We start from the raw sequence: 17,513 nt of genomic DNA, 5'->3' as shown, positions 1-17,513 counted from the left end.
ACTAAACAAAGTTTTCTTAACAAAATCAAAATGAATGGTTCGAATCATGGTCAAAAGCTAGTAGTGAGCTTTTCCTTAGGTGAAATTCTGGAATAAGAAAGGAAACGACAACACTGATACCATGTCCGCTATGCCACGAGAAGCACAATCATTCGTGTGCTGCGAAGGAAGTCACTTTATTATTATTATTATTATTATTATTATTATTATTATTATTATTATTATTATTATTATTATTATTATTATTATTATTATTATTATTATTATTCAACATGGCGCCGGCTGAAGATTCATGTGCTTTATGCAGGAAGCCAATATTTGGCAAACAGTTGATTTTATCTTGTTGTGTGTGCAAAAATCGATTTCATGTTAAAAATTGTTTGAAATTTGGACGTGTTGAGTATGAAATATACATGGCAAAAGGTGTTTCACTATATAAATGCCATGACTGCATCAAGAAGAGGGACGACAACACAGTAGTGACCCCAACTATTGTGAAGACAACGAAAGTATCTGAAGTTTTAAACAATGGTAACTCATTAATAGAGTCGTGTAGTGAAGAAGAATTTGAAAATAATTCAATTAGCGACTACAAAACAGAAAATGAAATTGTGAACTGCAGCAAATGTTGTAGTGTTGTGTCTGCATGTTTGAAAGAAGTGCTGGCAGCTTTACGAACTGTGAGTGATAATTATGAAACCCTTAAGGCTGAAGTCATTTCTCTCAAGCAAGAAAATGTGAAGTTAGTTCAGTTGTTAGAAAAATCCAACACAGTAACAAACGCAATGTATGCTGAAATTGTAAACAAACCGCCTCAGGATACAACTCAGGTGCAAGGACAACCCCAAAGCAATAACAATAGTATACAGGTTAGCAGTGCCAAGGTCAGTTCCCCGAGGCAAGACACAGACACCGAGTGGCGAGTTAATAGAAGAAAGCATTTGGTTTCTGATAACACGAAGGCACGTGAGTCTGTCAAAACTAGATCAACATTGGTGCAAGGAAAAAAGGTGAGTGATAAGCTAAAAGTAAACAAAAAAGCACAAACAAAAGCAGTTTTTGTTACAAGACTCGATCCGACCGTTACATGTGAAGAATTATCGAATTTTGTTAAAGACAGTGCTGATATAGACGTACAAAAATGTGTAAAATTAAAAACAAAATACAACAGCTACTCTTCTTTTTATGTTTCCGTCTTGTCAAATAATTTTGATGACATTTTGAACGCTAATACATGGCCGGAAGGAGTACTTTTTACTGAATTCTATGGAAGACTCAGAGATAATATTGTGTGTGTAAATACTGTTTAAACTAAATAGAAACATAATGAGCAATCAATTAGATAAGTAAATTATATTGTTTTATCAAAATGTAAATGGTTTAAATAGTAAAGAATCAGACTTTATTGACGAAGTTAATTGCACTGATTATGACTTAATATGCATATCTGAGAGTTGGTTTAAACATGACAAAGTTCATTTTGAACAGCTTACTGAGCAATATAACGTTATACGTAAAGACAGAAACCTTCAACTGACAAATAAAAGTACAGGTGGAGGTTGTATTATGTTTGTAAATAAAAGATTAATATATGACGTAGTACAGGTACCGTTTCCGAACCTAGATGTGATTATTATAAAGTTATATATACCCAATAATCCCCCAATATTAATAGGTTTGCATTATCTTCCACCTAATTTGCCACCCAAAGAATTTGTAAATTATTGTGATTGGCTGAATAAGTTATTAATTGAAAAAAGATTGAAAATGTTGCTTCTTGTGGATTTCAATTCTGCAGGTATTGATTGGCATAGTGGAATCGTAAAAACTAAGCATTCTTATTTAAAAACAAAAGTTGAGAAGATGTTAGAGTTAGCGTCTATATTTAGCTTAAAGCAGTATAATCAACCATACGACTCTCAGTTGCCGTATAATATATTGGATCTTGTTCTAACTGATATTACTGAATGCTCAATATGGTTTGATGTAAGTCCATTAGTCAAGGTAGATACGTTTCACCCACCTTTCGTATTCGAATGGCAGGTTGACGTAAAGTTAAATTTCTTAAATGCAGATACAGCTCAAGCTCAAGGTGAGTTATATGACTATGTAAGAGCAGACTTTTATCAATTATACGAGGACATTAAAAATGAGATGAAAGTAGATAGGTTTTCAGGAAATGTAAATAACAGTACGGTATTATTGCAAGATTGTTTGGAAAATATATTGAAAGCAAATGTACCGAGAAAGCATATTATACAAAGAAGAAATACAAAGCTCCTTGGATTACTAAAGAGTTAAAAGCATTAATTAATAAAAAAACAAAATATTTTGTAAAATTTAAGAAAACTGGTAATTTAGTCATTTATGAAAAATTTTCGGTTTTAAGAAAAAATGTTAAAAGAATGTACAATAAACTTAAAAAATGTTATTTTGAGCAGTTGGAGAATAGTATTTGTACCAACAAAGTGTATTTTTGGAATAACTTTAAAAAGTCTCAAGACAAAAGTGTGCCAAATAGAATTTTGTTCAATGGTACCACCATTACAGGGACAAAGCAAATTGCTTAAGTTTTTAAAGATGTATTTTACAATAATTTTAATTTAAAAGTTAATACCCTAGACTGTGCTGTAGTTAGTAATCTGAACAGCAATAATATAACGATTCCAGTAATATGTGAAAATGATGTTACTGAAGTAATAGGTAAACTTCGGCCATTAGCATCTTCAGGACCTGGGAGGTTTCCAAATTATATACTTAAAGCATGTTCGAAAGAAATAGCTCCAGTCTTGTCAAAAATATACAATACCTCATTAAGAACAGGGTCATTCCCATCTAAATGGAAACATGTACATGTGGTACCGGTTTACAAGAATAATGACAAGTTAAATCCGAACAACTACAGGCCGATAACCTTATTGAACATATTTTCTAAAATTTTTGAAACCATCATTTACAAACACTTGTTTTTTATAGGGATGGCCACAAAGTTCCGGTTCCGACGGAACCGGTTCCACGAGGAACCGGTTCTCGGAGATCCGGTTTTCAGAACCGGTTCCAGATCTAGATCTGAAAACCCGGTTCCAGAACCGGATCTTAGGAACCGGTTCCAGATCTGGATCTGAAAACCCGGTCCCAGAACCGGATCTTAGGAACCGGTTCCAGACCTGGATCCGAAAGCCCCCAAAGACCCGTAAAGGAGGGATAAAGTTCACCTTTAAAAATAATGCAAAGAGGACCATGCGCTTGTGCCTTCCCGGCCAGACACGCTTGTGCCCCGGAAAAAAAAATTGGTCCACCAGTGGGTGTTTAGCCACATGAGTTGGCCAGTTTGCCTGTTTAACCAATGAGTTTGCCAGTTACCCAGTTTATTTAGCCAAATGAGACAATCTGCCGCCGCCTGGGCGCCTGCCTGTCGCTTCCACCATTTCATCTAGCATACTGTTCACAGCTTGCCAGCAGCTCGGGTTTAGCGTAGGGATGGTCACAAAGTTTCAGTTCCAGCGGAACCGGTTCCGCGAGGAACTGGTTCCGAAGAACCGGTTCCAGAACTGGATCCGAAGAACCGGTTCCAGACCTGGATCCGAAAAACCGGTTCCGGAACCGGATCTTCTAGAACCGGATCCGTTCAGACCCGAAAACCGGTTCCACCAGGAACCGGTTCTGGCCATCCCTAGTTTTTTAATGTAAAAAATATACTGCAAAAATCACAGCATGGCTTTTATAAAGGGAAATCAGTTGTAACCAATCTCTGTGAAATAACGGATTTTATCTACTATGCAATGAAAAGTAGATCACAAACTGATGTCATATATATTGACATGAGTAAAGCTTTTGATTCAGTTGACCATAAATTACTGTTAAAAAAAACTGTCAAATACAGGTGTAACACCCTTGTACCTAAAATTTTTTGAAAGCTATTTGACTGGTAGAACATACCAAATTAAAATTGGAAATGTCATGTCAGATTCAGCCAGCATTAGTAACGGTGTTCCTCAAGGTTCTCCTCTGGGCCCATTACTTTTCTCTATTTTTATTAATGACTTACCAACAGTCTTAAATCATTCAAATGTTTTACTTTATGCTGATGACATTAAGCTTTTTAGTGTAGTAAATAATATTGAGGACAACGATAGGCTACAAGATGACTTAAATAGAATCATTATGTGGTGCAAGGATAACGGTATGAGTATCAATGTCTGAAAACTAAGTGCATGAGCTACAGTAACAAATCGCAATACTATGTAAGTAAATAAGAAATACAAGGTACTGTAATACAGAAAGTTGACACAATAAAGGATTTAGGTGTAACATTTGACAGGTCACTACGCTTTGGTGATCATATACAAAATGTATTTAATGAAGCAAGAAAAATAATCGGTTACCTGTTTAATCAATGGCCTGCTTTCTGTCAATCAAATACATATGTACTCTTATATAAATTACTGGTAAGGTCGAAACTAGAATATGCATCAGTGACTTGGAACAGCCTAACAAAAACTCTCGTAAACAAACTCGAGATGGTGCAAAAGTGTTTTATTAGAATACTTTGTTTTAAGTTAGGACTTGACTATTATTCTAGCACGTATGAATATTGGATAACGTATTTTAATTTGGAACGACTGGCTGACAGGAGAAAATTGATTGAATCTGTATTTGTAGGAAAGTTACTTGACAACCAATATACCTCAGACTATATTTTTAAAAATGTTGATTTTAAAGTTCCAACATATGGTACAAGGGCAAAAATTTTATTGCAACCGCATAACAGAAAACATATTTTAATCTGTAGGATTTTAGAAAGCTATAATGAATGCATATCTTAAAATATGACTTTATTTTAGAATTTAAATATACTTAGTAGTTTTTATTTTTATTTTTTATTTATTTATTTTTTTTTTTTTTTACTTTTAATTTTTGACACTTCTTTGTTTTAATAATTGACGTACACTACACTGTCAATGTTTTTATTATTAATAATTTATGATATAGATGTAAACATAATTTTATCACTAGTACTATATATTCATTGCTAAAATAATGTAGAATAAGACAAAGTGCTGTATTTTAGCAGTTCTCAGCACGTAAAATAAAGTTTATTATTATAAAAAAAAGTATGTATTATTATTATTATTATTATTATTATTATTATTATTATTATTATTATTATTATTGTTTACAAATGGTGTCTTCAGATATTAATACATAAAACATATACAGAAATATGTCACTAGCAGTATTCTTACAAGCTTCACGGGCACGTGAGTGCGTCAATGGAAGTTATTCTAAAATAAGCATAGCGACAAGTGGACATAGATTACAAAGAGAACATAAAGCCATTCACTTCGCAAGACGTATAACGAAAAGACTTTTGGACGTTCCATAACTGGATACTAAACAAGACTGATTCACTGTGAAGTAAATCAGAGGCAAGTTCAGTGATTAGCCACAACACATATCTCAGAATTTCATTAACCTGAGAACTCGGACCTCAGCGAATTCCTGACTGGCCTGATTCCGGGCAGAAAACAGCTCCATCAGATCTTACTTAGTTAAGCATACACAGAGAAATGACGACTCGAAAAATTTTATAATATAAAATTTTAGTCTATTCCTTTTTCTTCTAGAACGAAATCTTAATAATTTGAAATTTTTAAAGTATTCAAAAAATAAGCAACGTCTACAATGGTGCCTCTTGTATTATTATTATTATTATTATTATTATTATTATTATTATTATTATTATTATTATTATTATAACTCTGTAAGTCGAACCAGGTACACTCGTCCAAAATTATTGTTGCATGTCTATAAATAGGTTGTTGTAGGAATACAATTTCATAACGAATTCGCCCGGTATTACTTATAATGTTAGTATGTGTATAATCAGCAAAGACATGTATGTGGCAAATTTCATGTCAAAAGAGCAGTAAATAAGAACAATAAAACGAAAATAAAACTTTCTTGTCCATTTAGCAACATTTTGTTTTACTCATTCTAATTTTCGTATTTATAATTATTTTCCTATGAAATTTACCACAAATATACAATTCCCGATTATACACATAGTACCAATATTAAAAGTACCCTGCAAAATCATTATCACATTATATTCTTACAAGAAGATAGTTATAGATATGCGACAATCATTTTGGACATGAGTGTACCTACGTACACACAGTGGGTCATTCAGTCGGTTGATATGAACTGGTTGTTAAAACTCCTAAAGTTACAGGAAACGTTTCTTAAATATTTCTTTCCATTTTTAATTGAAGTACTTACAAAATATATCGAGTACTCATCAATGGAAATGTAGTCCATTGTCGAATGCAGACGCAGTTCGTTTCTGTAACACATGTTTAGTTTCTTATAAGAAACGCAAAATTTGCGTTGAGCTGACACAAAGTAATGAGACGGCGTCCCGTATTTTTTGTGTTTTGGAACTTACACAGATGTTGTTACTGTGTTTCAACGGCCAGAAAAAATATGACTATCTTAACCTGGGATTAGGAATTAGAAATTAGATTTCTGGGCTATCGGCATCTAAGGCCATTTAGCAAGTCGCGTATATGAGGGATGACGTCCCTCGGCGAGCACACTATCCGACGAAAGGGAAGGAATGAAGCGGCCTGACCATTATGTTAGGTACCATCCCAGTATTTGCCTGGTGTGAATGAGGGAAGCCAATGAAAAACCTAACTCAAGATGGCTGGCCTGAAAAAGCTGTTACACTTTTCCGACTGAGTGTCCCCACAGGGAATCCAACCCAGAACCGCTCGCACCAAAGGCGAGAGCGTTCGCGACTAGTATCTTAACTTGATTGTCGAGTTCAGAAGAAAGTAACCCCCAAGTCTTTTAAATACCAACTAGCCTTGTAATCCCTTCTTTAATTCTAAGCCTTTCAGAACACTTGGTGAGTTTAGCAAAGTCTTAATGTAAGCATACTGCACGACTAATGTTAGTCACTGCTACTAGTACCTATCACTGGATTAAGTAATAATAATAGTAATATTAAGTCAACTTACTATTCTAATCATAGAACCGGTTATTAAATAATACAAGTGATACCATGTAACACTCCCCTCTCTCCAATCGCTCCATACCAGCTTCATATCTATAGATCAATGTAGCATTTTGTCAGTCTGCTGATGAAAAGCAGAAGTTGACCGAAGTGCACAACTGGACTTATAACTCTTGCGATTCGATTTATTGAGGTTTCATTATACTATTCTCTATACAATTACCGCAAGCAATACTTCTTTCTCGGAAGTGATTGATACATTAAAATATCAAAACAACCAATTCTTTTTCATGAATACTTACGTTTCACAAATATCCAAACTTTTCTGATACGCTTTCTTCGCTTCTCTGAGTGCTTTCTCATATTCCATGGAATTTCCTTTGCCAACAGCTTCAGCTTTGCAGAAATACGTCCTTCCAATGGTAGCATATGCACGCTGTTCCTCTTTCTTGTCCCTCTCATGTTGCGATAGATCTTTAAAAACAAACGAACCAATGCAATTATTTAACATAAAAAGAATATGAAATATGTATCATACGTACAAAAATCTCCAATTTATTCTCCCTCTTACTTAACTTATTTTTAATACAGATTTCCTTTGACATTTGCTTGATGAAGAGCCAAGAACTCGGGCTCGAATACCTCAAACTAATGCAGTTACTCAAGTAAATAATGATATTAAGTTTTGTACTAAAGTACAGGGTGTCTCTTAAGTTTTCATCTAATTTCAATATACAGCAAATCGTATTTAAATAAATGCCTACATTCGAAAGAGAGTCTGTTTGATTGTCGGGAGATGTACTAGTGTGAGTAATGAGATGCCCGCCAACTAACAGACAACTCACGTCAGTGTTATTTAAGACGGCGAGCAAGCCGTAAGAAGGTTTTTGTTTTCTCTATTACAAGTGTTCAGCGTGATTTCGGCACAAAGATAAAAGTGCTATGTTGAATGTTATTGACGGAAATCACGATGTACACTTGTAATAATTTGCAGGTGTGTAACCGGAGGAAAAAAAAATGAACTTTTAGAGGCTGGCCTGCCGTTTCAAACAACACTGCAAGAGTTGGCGAGCTGATTTATATTTGCCGGGAGATGTCAATTGCTTAAGAAGCTTCTGCCAACCAACGAATGACATTTCCTACCAATCAAACGAAACCTCTTCTGAATATAGGCATTACATTCACATATAAGCCATTTGCAAGACGTAACGCTTTGGAATACAATTAAGACTTTAAAAGCATCCTGTAGTTTTCCTAGTAACATATCGACATGGAATGAGGCTGAAAACGCCTCATATCGACAACATAGACATAAATGATTTTCTATTGACCGATGGGACATACACACACTCCGATACAAGTAACTAAATAAGTATAGAAAGTGAATATAGAGAACACGTGTTCACAAATAACTTAGAAACTGATTGAATAACATGTGAATATGATAATGTTTACATTACCATGACTAAACGAAACGTCGGTGACAGAATTAAGGAGCACACCAAGGATTCGAACAAATGAGAAGTTACCATTTCTAGCTTGTGTAAGCACTTACCTATATCTATACTAATAAACAAAATAATGTACATGTGAGTGTGTGTCTGCTGTAACATATACGCGTAGGAAGAAGTCCCCTACAGCCACCAAATTTTTCACAGATCTATTCGCCTACAAAGTCGGTTTTTATTATTATTATTATTTTTGTCTCGAAGGAGTGACTGAGGGGTTTAAAATTTTTAAGTACGTATATGTATAGTGAAGCGTTTTGTCTGTGATGCAGGCAACCCAACTGTTTTTCTATGTTACAGGTTGCATACCTTTCATATATTTGAGTTTTTTTTTTTTTTTTTTTACATTAACTTTATCCTTCCCGTACGAAGAACGGGAATATCAGCTGACGCGAGATTCGACAGGGAAATGCTAAAAGCACCGTTCGTCGCTATACATTTCATACTTTTTAAAAGATTTTACATAAACATTATTTTCCCGTGTGAAGAACGGGCATTTGAGCTCGTTAATCAATAAATACAATACCAAAGAGTGTCAACGCTTTGCAAAAGACGTCTTACCTCATTGAAGCGTTCTTAAATCATATTACACTAGAACTAGCAATGCTACATTGAATTTGGATAGAAAGAATGTAGATAAGAGATCGAAATTTAGTTTCAAAATAGCTCACTTACTTATATGAACATATAAAAATAAGTTTTACGTTGTCTCTATCTTCAGATAATTGACAGGAACTTCAACAGCTAAACTAATCTTAACAGCAAGCACTGATTCGTTTCCGCTTCAGTTTATGACCAACGAAATGCTACATACACAATTATAGAAATCTCGTAACATTTAGTCTGTTATTACGTAATTGTTAGTCAAGTATCGCCTACAAACTCTTAAGGCCTAGACAGCAACCGAAGCACAGGTGGGCGTTCTAGTCCCATACTGAATACATGTATTAGGAGCCTGCTTTACTAAAAATAATACAAAATTTATCATTTTCTTTTGCTTGTTTATTCATAAGTGAAAGGAGATAATGAAATGCAACTTACTACAATCACAGATAATGTTATTCTGCAACAGAAAAAATGAACCTGAAGGATTTTCAGTGTTGCCGGAAAAACAATGCCCCTAAAATCTAAGTTAAGGCAGGGAGTAGAGGAACATCTCAACTGCATTTGGTTACGTATTATGTTGTTTTGGTTTCCTGTGAACAACTTTTTAAATAATAGTTGTATTTAGTTTGTAATTAAACAAAATAGTTTTAACATACATATATTAAAACTAAATAATAATGTTATTTAAAAAGTAGTTCCCAAGAAACCAAAACAACATGATATGTAACCAAATGCAGTTGAATTTGTTTCTCTAGTTGCTGCCTTAACTTAGATTTTGGTGGAAATGTTATTTTGACAGCACTGTAATTTCTGTAGATGGCAACACTGAAAATTCTTCAGGTTCATATTTTCTGTTGTAGAATAACATTATCTGTGATTGTGGTAAGTTGCATTTCATTATCTCCTTTCACTTATGAATAAACAAGCAAAAGAAAAATGGTAAATTTTGTATTATTTTTAGTAAGGCAGGCTCTCAACAATACATTTTAAAATATGTGCATAATAAAATTCTAATCATAATCTAAATGGAGCAAATCAACAACGCACAGTTTTATTTTATTTTTATTTATTTATTTATTTTATTAAGCAGTAGCAGCTAATAGTGTACAACCTCAAATACAATACAATCGCATATTTTTGAAACGATTTTAATAAAAAAAAAAAATAGAAGTACACGAAATTTAATAAGTTTCAAACATATATGTAAGTACATTTCATACGTGGTATTTATGAAAACAGCACGTCTACATTTACATGCGGAATTCAAAATGATTTGAGTACATTTTTCATATTCAGTATGGTATGAAAATGGCGATTCAAATCGAACTGAGTCATCGTTCTGATTTTGCTTGAGAGTGATATCGAATTGAATACATTTCGCGCTTATACTTTTATTTTTATGCAGTAATCATTGTAATGTCATGTTCTGATATTTTAACGTTAAAAATTTAATATAAGACTTTTCCGTATTTGTTTTAAATACATACATCGCCTTAAAGTGTTCATTCATAACACAAATAGATGGAAACACAGCATAACAAGTTCAGTAAGATAGCGAAATCTAGCGATCTGAATTCGCATGAAACCTGATTGAAACATATGCTACGACATGAAAATAGGGGCCGCGGGGCTCAGAGGTAGAGCATTCACCTCTGGCACATGGGTCCTTGGTTCGATCCCAGCTCGCGCCAAGAGCGTTGTGGTGAAGAAACACCGTGTCGTGGAATTTCTCGGGGTTCTCCAGTTTCCTTCCACTTTCTTCATTTCATCATTTCATTCATTTTTCATTATCACTGTCTCCTTTAGCCTAGCCGGCAAAACCGTGGGACGTAAAATTTAAAGATTTCATTTCATGAAATATGCAGAAATATGAAAATCTGGATCGTATTGAATACGAACAGTATCCTCAGATCAATTTGAATATCTGTGGGAACGTAGGTGTCAATAGTAAATTTTGGGTGTCAATCAAACCATTGTATGACGCATTAACATTAATTATTTCCTATATATGCTTTATAGTGCGGTTTTCAGAAAGCTGTTTCTATACTAAAATAACAGTACATTCGGGTAATACGGTGTTTATTCACTTTTCGCTCCTTTCTTCACAGTTGGGGATAAATAAAATAGAAAGACTAATACCTAAGTATTCGTACTGGTTACGTAGAGCCTCGTCGTACTCTCCCAAGTATCCATACATTTCGCCTATCATCCGTTTCGCTCTGGCAACTCCCATGGGGTTTCCCAGCGCCTCTCTCGCCCGAGCTTCTTCCTATAAAACGAAATTAATTCCATAGTCAATAAGGATGTCCACATTAAAGATTCAATCCAGATAAGAATTTTTTTTTAAAAAAAAGTACTATTTTAGGATGTTACCAGAATTTCAAATTTCGCTGATTCTAATCTTTATTTACAATACCTTACCTCAACTGTTTACCTAGATCTTCCATGTAAATATTTAAATATATTTCTACAATCCCAAGCAACATTTGCTATAATAAATATAAACAAAACTATGCGAGGTATAATCAAAAAATACGCTGAATAATTTTATCAGAAACAAACTAATAAGCTCATATGGAATTTGATTTAATCTCCTTCAAAGTACTGTCCTTGGCTAGCAATGTACTTATTCTAACGTTGAATCCATGACTGGAAGCATTTCTGAAAAGCTTCTTTTGGAAGGGCGTCCAGTTGCTCTGTCGGTGACCACTCAATGTCAGGAATGACGTCAAAACGTTTTCCTTTAAGCACAGTTTTTATTTTGGGGGAGAGCCACTAGTTGCATGCTGCTATATCCGAAGAATACTGTGGAAGTGGACAAACACTAAATTTTTATCGGCCAAAAACCCTGTTCGTCAGTCAAAAGTTGAGCAACGAATTTCGTACCCACTCTTCTCATTTGCAAATCTGCACTTAATATGCTTTGCAAGGACCGTACGAGATATATAAGCTCTCGAAGTTATTCCTCTGTTTGAATGAATAATTTTTGCTTCTTTTTGCACATTTTCTTCTGTTTTTGACGTTAATGGACGTCCCGAACGTTACTCGTCTTTTACTGACTCATTTCCGCTTTTAAATCACTCATACCACTTGTAAACAATCTTCAGAGTTACAGTATCATAGTCATACACCAATTTCAACATTTTATGAGTTTCTTGGGCACTTGTTTGCAACTTGAAACATAATATTAATGTTGACGCGTTGTTCGAAATTCATGACGCGCGACAGTCATGGTAAACACAACCTCATTCTAGCGGCTCTGGATGCTGACTGACAAGTCAGAACGTGTTTGAACTTGACGCTGCCTGTCTTAACGGATCAGGCTGTCGGGCAAATTACATCAAATGGTTGTAGCGTCAGCCAGTTGCTACGGTAAAGAAAAAAAAAATATTTTTCATCACACCTTGTATGCATTATTTCTGTATATTGCAGGACGTGAATACTGTAAAAGGGCAAAAGAGAGATAACTCAGTTACTCATTCCATGGTTTGAGGAACTCTCACGTTTATCTTCGTAGAAACAAAACCTCACTGCTAGATTTTATCCTGAACGAATCTAATCCAGTTAGGATTGGAAGAATTGGGAAGTGTTCCGCGTATCACCTTCCCAAGATTTTTCGATTTAATCCTTGTACCATATTTCTGTTTTCTTCGTCGCCTAACGAAGCTGTTTTATACACCTTCTCAACTAAAAGTACCTATTTCCAATGTCAACTTACAGAAAATTCACATAAATAAAGTCATTCTGGCTTTGCCCGCGTAACGTAGTCTCTAACACTCTCGACTTTGATGCGAGCGGTCCCGGGTTCGATACCCGGTGGGGACACTCGGTCGAAAAAGTGTAAAAGATTTCTCGGGCCAGCCTTCATCAGTTAAATTATGCCGGGATGGTACCTAACATAATACTCCCATTCCGCTTCCTTCCTTCCCTTTCCTCGGATAGTGTGCTCACCGAGGGACGTCATGCCTCAAACGTGACGGGCTAAATGGTCACAGAAGCTGAAAGCCCTGAAATCTAAATCCTAATCCTATTTATTCTAGCTTTGGAAATTCTTGTATAAAATAGACACATTCTGTTCAAAGCATATATTATCCAATAAATAATAAAGTTAGAGTTTCGGCAAAGCATCTTTGCCTTCATCAGACACACAATCATCAAACATAGGCAAAGATAAAGTCATCTTGTTCGTGACTGTACCACAAGAAAGCGACTGAACCCTTTAAAATCAACTTTGAAACATGTACCTACCCCAAACTTGATTTTTATTGTCACGATGATTAAAACTGGTATTCTAAGGAACACATTTTGAACCCCGCTTAGAATACCAATTTTAGTAAAAGTAACAAAAAAATCTAGTTCGAGATACGTACTATGTTCGAAACCATTTTAAACGGTTAAGTCGTTTTCTTGTGATGCATTCACAAACACGATCACTTTAGTTTTTATCCATGTAGATTTTTTCTGGGATCTTTCAAGTTAGGGAGACGAAACTTGATTTATAAACTTCTTTAAAAAAATAACTGCAGTACACGTGTTCCAGAGTTTTTGAAAATTTCGTTTGAAAGGAGGGAACGAGGGGGCAATATGTTCCTCTACATTCAATTCAAAGTTGTGTGTCTCATCACTACGAGAAAATGGCTGAACCACTTCAAATGAATTTCATAACATAGTGCTTCCATCGAACTGAAATTTTATTGTATTACCTTGACCAAAGCATGTGTCCTAAAGGAGGTTCAAAATCTATACACAAGAATCACAGAAATTCCACAATTTAGGGAGATAAAACTTGATACATAAACTCCTTATATATATATATATATATATATATATATATATATATATATATATATATATATATTTAAAAATTTCATTTCTAAAGGTGGGGGAGAAAGGAAAGAGGCGTGGCAATATTTACATTTTCCCTCCACATTTAAACCAACATTATTTTATCATCACGGGGAAAAGGCTGAATTACGAGGGTTGTTACAAAAGTTCTAAGCCTACCTATGGATGGAACAGCGAAGTTTATTGATGGTATTTTGCTCATCGATGTTCAAGTGCGTTAATGTCGCTGGTAAAAAATGATTTGTCGAAGGGGTCTAAAATTTCATCTACAGCATGCATGACATCATCATCAGTGTGAAAGTGGGTACTTTCCAACTTCTTTTTGAGCTTTGAAAAGAGATAAAAGTCAGAAGGTGCCAAATAAAGCGAATAAGGTGAGTGGAGGGACCAATCTATAGCCGCAATCTTGAATTGCTGCCATTCCGACGACTGACTTGTGGCTAGGGACATTGTCTTAATGGTGAAGCACACCTGCTGTCAATTTCCTACTACGTTTCTGCTGAATATTATCACGCAGCTGTCGTAGAAAACCTGTATAGTACTTCCCAGTCACTGTTCGCCCCTTTGGAAAATAATCCACCATTACTATCTATTCCGAATCCCAGAAAATTGGAGCCATTATAACCCTTACCCGGTTATATAAGTAATTTTGTGGACGCTCTGTATATTTTGGAAAGACAGAAATCATTCTTCAATTTATACTTTATTTTTGCGACGCAAATAATTTCTTTTCTTCGGTGGGAATTGCTAACAATTCAATTTCTCTCCCACGAATCAAGAACAAAAGAGTATTTCATCGTTCACTCATCCATATATCTGAAACGTTTTTTCACAGTGAGAGAATTTTAGTGAGTAACAAAGACCACGTTCATTATCTCAACTGCATATATGATAATTGTATTTCTCTTACATGGATCCTCAGTGTTTCCTCCTTACTCATTAATAAGCAAAGACTACGTTCTATAGTTATTTGGAACTGAATTAAGTGATTTCTTCAATTATTTATGGAAATATTGCGACAGGCTAGAGCAGACCAGATGTTTGAACGACTCACCGGTGCGAACCACATCGCTCAGTCCATTTTTATCTCCATGTTCTCACGCCCCAACTACTCATCCCTCCTTATGCGTTGTGGCCAATGAACTGTGAATTAACGCAGATTCTTTTAACATTTAATTTACATACCCATACAGATGGCTTAACCTGATCACATTTTAAAATGAACTGCCAGCATTGACCAGTCGCTCAATACAGCTTACACCTAGAACACCTGGACTCTAGGAGTTTTTCTCTGCGTGTGAAGATAGACAACACGTTTGTAGAATTCGCTACAGAATTAAGTAAAAGAGCACATGTTTAGTGACGGCTCAAGGATTGGTATAGCGGCTAGCCCCAGTTTAGTGAAGTCCCGCGTCCGCAGACCCTGTGCGTATAAATAGTAAACGGGTCCTTCAATGCCCTAATTCTACATTGTGACTACCCGTATTTGTTGTTGGATTACCGCCACCTGTTTACGGATTCTTCTCGGAGCAGCCACGAGCTTACGTCGTGGTATTACTTTAGTGTTACCCCAATGTTAACCCCCACGTGCATTAGTGAGTAGTGTGAGAAAAGTATTTGTGGTGAACTCACAAATATAATCTTTCGTTCATCTATATGCGTGATACAAAGGGCTATTATCTCCCGAAATGTGAAGTGTAATTTTGTTTATGGAAATAGTCAAGTGTCTATACCCATATCAGTGTTGAGTGTTGTGATTGTTTTCTACATTTTTCTTTTTTTACGCATAGTGCATTTAATAAATAAGCATAGTATTTTATCTAATGTGTTTTCGTTGCATGTGTGAATGATATTTTTGTATGTCGTGGTCTGAGCGATCATCTGGATGTCCGTGAGGATTTCGAGACGAGACATCCGAACCTCTCGGTGCTTGATGCTCATCTCATTGTTGAGACCGGAGGGCGATCTGGGAAAAGTTCTGTAATCCCTTTTTGGAAATGTTTTTTGATGTCTTAACCAGGTAAGTTCAGGTCTCCTGAAAGTACTCGTTAGTGGGACAGCAGGGGGCAGATCCGGAAAGCGGTTCCACCACCACTTTTTCAGCTGAGGGCACTGACTTGGTCTTCTTCGGAAGGAGGATGAGGAGTGTTACCATAGCTTAGAACTTAGTTTGGACTCTGGTTGGTAATGGTGGACCCAGGTCTCATCTACTGTTATGAATCGTGTGCGAAAGGGATCTGGATTTGTCCGGAAGAGACGAAAATTGTCCCTTGAAATGTTGCGTTTGGTGAGTTTTTGATCAAGTGTCAAAAGTTTTGGCACCCATCTCGCGAAAACCTTGTTCATTCCCAGATGCTGGGTAGCAATTCTGTAAACGCTTGCAGTAGGTAAGTCCCTGCCTCAGCAATCTGCCTGATGGTTATTCACCGATCATTAATGATGATTTCATGCACTTTAAAGTTCCTTACTTTGAAAATTTAAGCAAAAATTGCAATTCGCTCTCCCATTATAACATTTATAAGCCAGTGCAAAATATTACCATTTTAAGTTCCGTATGTAACTCATGTGTTTGGAACCTACAGGAAACAAATAATGCCGTAATTACTGGCGGAAATACGTCATGGTTCACCCATCCATTATATTTCTGGGATTCCGTCATCAATGGCCTTTCAGCCCGTCAAGTATGAGAGATGATGTCTCTCGACGATCACACTATTCGGGGAAGTGGAGAAGACAAAGCAGCTCACGGTCTCCATGTTAGGTACCAGCCCACCATTTGTCTAATGCAGTGGTCGCCCAACTAATGAAGTTTCTGAGTTACCATACCGTTTTTAAATCCTACTGTGAACTACCACTCAAAAGAGCTACCAACATTAAAAAAAAAAAAACTTACATTTGTTTATTGCCTACAAACTAAATATGAAATCAAACTATCCAAGTTAGCAAATGTCTATGTCACCGCGGGTTACTAGCTCGCGATCGACGGTTTGGCGATCGTTGGTCTAATGTGAATAAAGAAAACCTTTAAAAAAAATCCTCACTCAGGATGACTAGTCTGACCCTTCCGACCGAATGTCCCCACCGGGAATCGAGCCTGGGACCACTCGTACCAAAGGCTAGAGCAGGATGTTTGTAAGTAATGAATAAAATATAAAAGGAATTTTGTTGAAAATTACAACTATTCAGTTACACATATATTCTTTATTTGTATAGAGCTAGAAACTTACCAGTCATTCTCAGTTATTCTTGTACAATAGTACGCAATCTTTAACATAACCTAGTTATGTTCTTCAAAACATTTTCATATTATCCTCAACCACCAAAAATTCATCCTACCTGATACTCCTTCAATGCCTGTTCATAGTTTCCTTCCTCAGCATAAAAGTCCCCAAGTTCGTTGGAAGCGGTAGCTAGAAGCTCAACATTTCCTTCCTGTTCAGCACGCCTTTTCTTTTTCAACAGCTCTGAAAAAGAACGTTCATCTGATTATGACGTTCCTTGTTATTCACTACTTTTCTTTATGTGTATACTAT

The 17,513-nt window shown here is 35.7% G+C and overlaps 1 protein-coding gene across 1 annotated transcript in view; it reads right to left on the bottom strand.

The window, feature by feature from the left end:
• The window catches only part of LOC145675775 (tonsoku-like protein), a 149,531-nt gene that overhangs the window by 112,488 nt on the left and 19,530 nt on the right, over nucleotides 1–17,513 (bottom strand). The window contains exons 3-5 of the mRNA XM_081746456.1: nucleotides 17,317–17,444; nucleotides 11,275–11,404; nucleotides 7,324–7,495 (exon numbers count right to left, since the gene is read on the bottom strand). Coding sequence (XP_081602582.1) covers nucleotides 7,324–7,495; nucleotides 11,275–11,404; nucleotides 17,317–17,444 — 430 coding nt within the window. The remainder of the gene's footprint in view (nucleotides 1–7,323; nucleotides 7,496–11,274; nucleotides 11,405–17,316; nucleotides 17,445–17,513) is intronic.

This window comes from Thermobia domestica, chromosome 18, assembly GCF_964235325.1.
Source record: "Thermobia domestica chromosome 18, izTheDome1.hap1.1, whole genome shotgun sequence".
Taxonomy (NCBI): Eukaryota; Metazoa; Arthropoda; class Insecta; order Zygentoma; family Lepismatidae; genus Thermobia; species Thermobia domestica.
The sequence above is the reverse complement of the archived record's forward strand: the minus strand, read 5'-3'. Positions and strand labels throughout refer to the sequence as shown.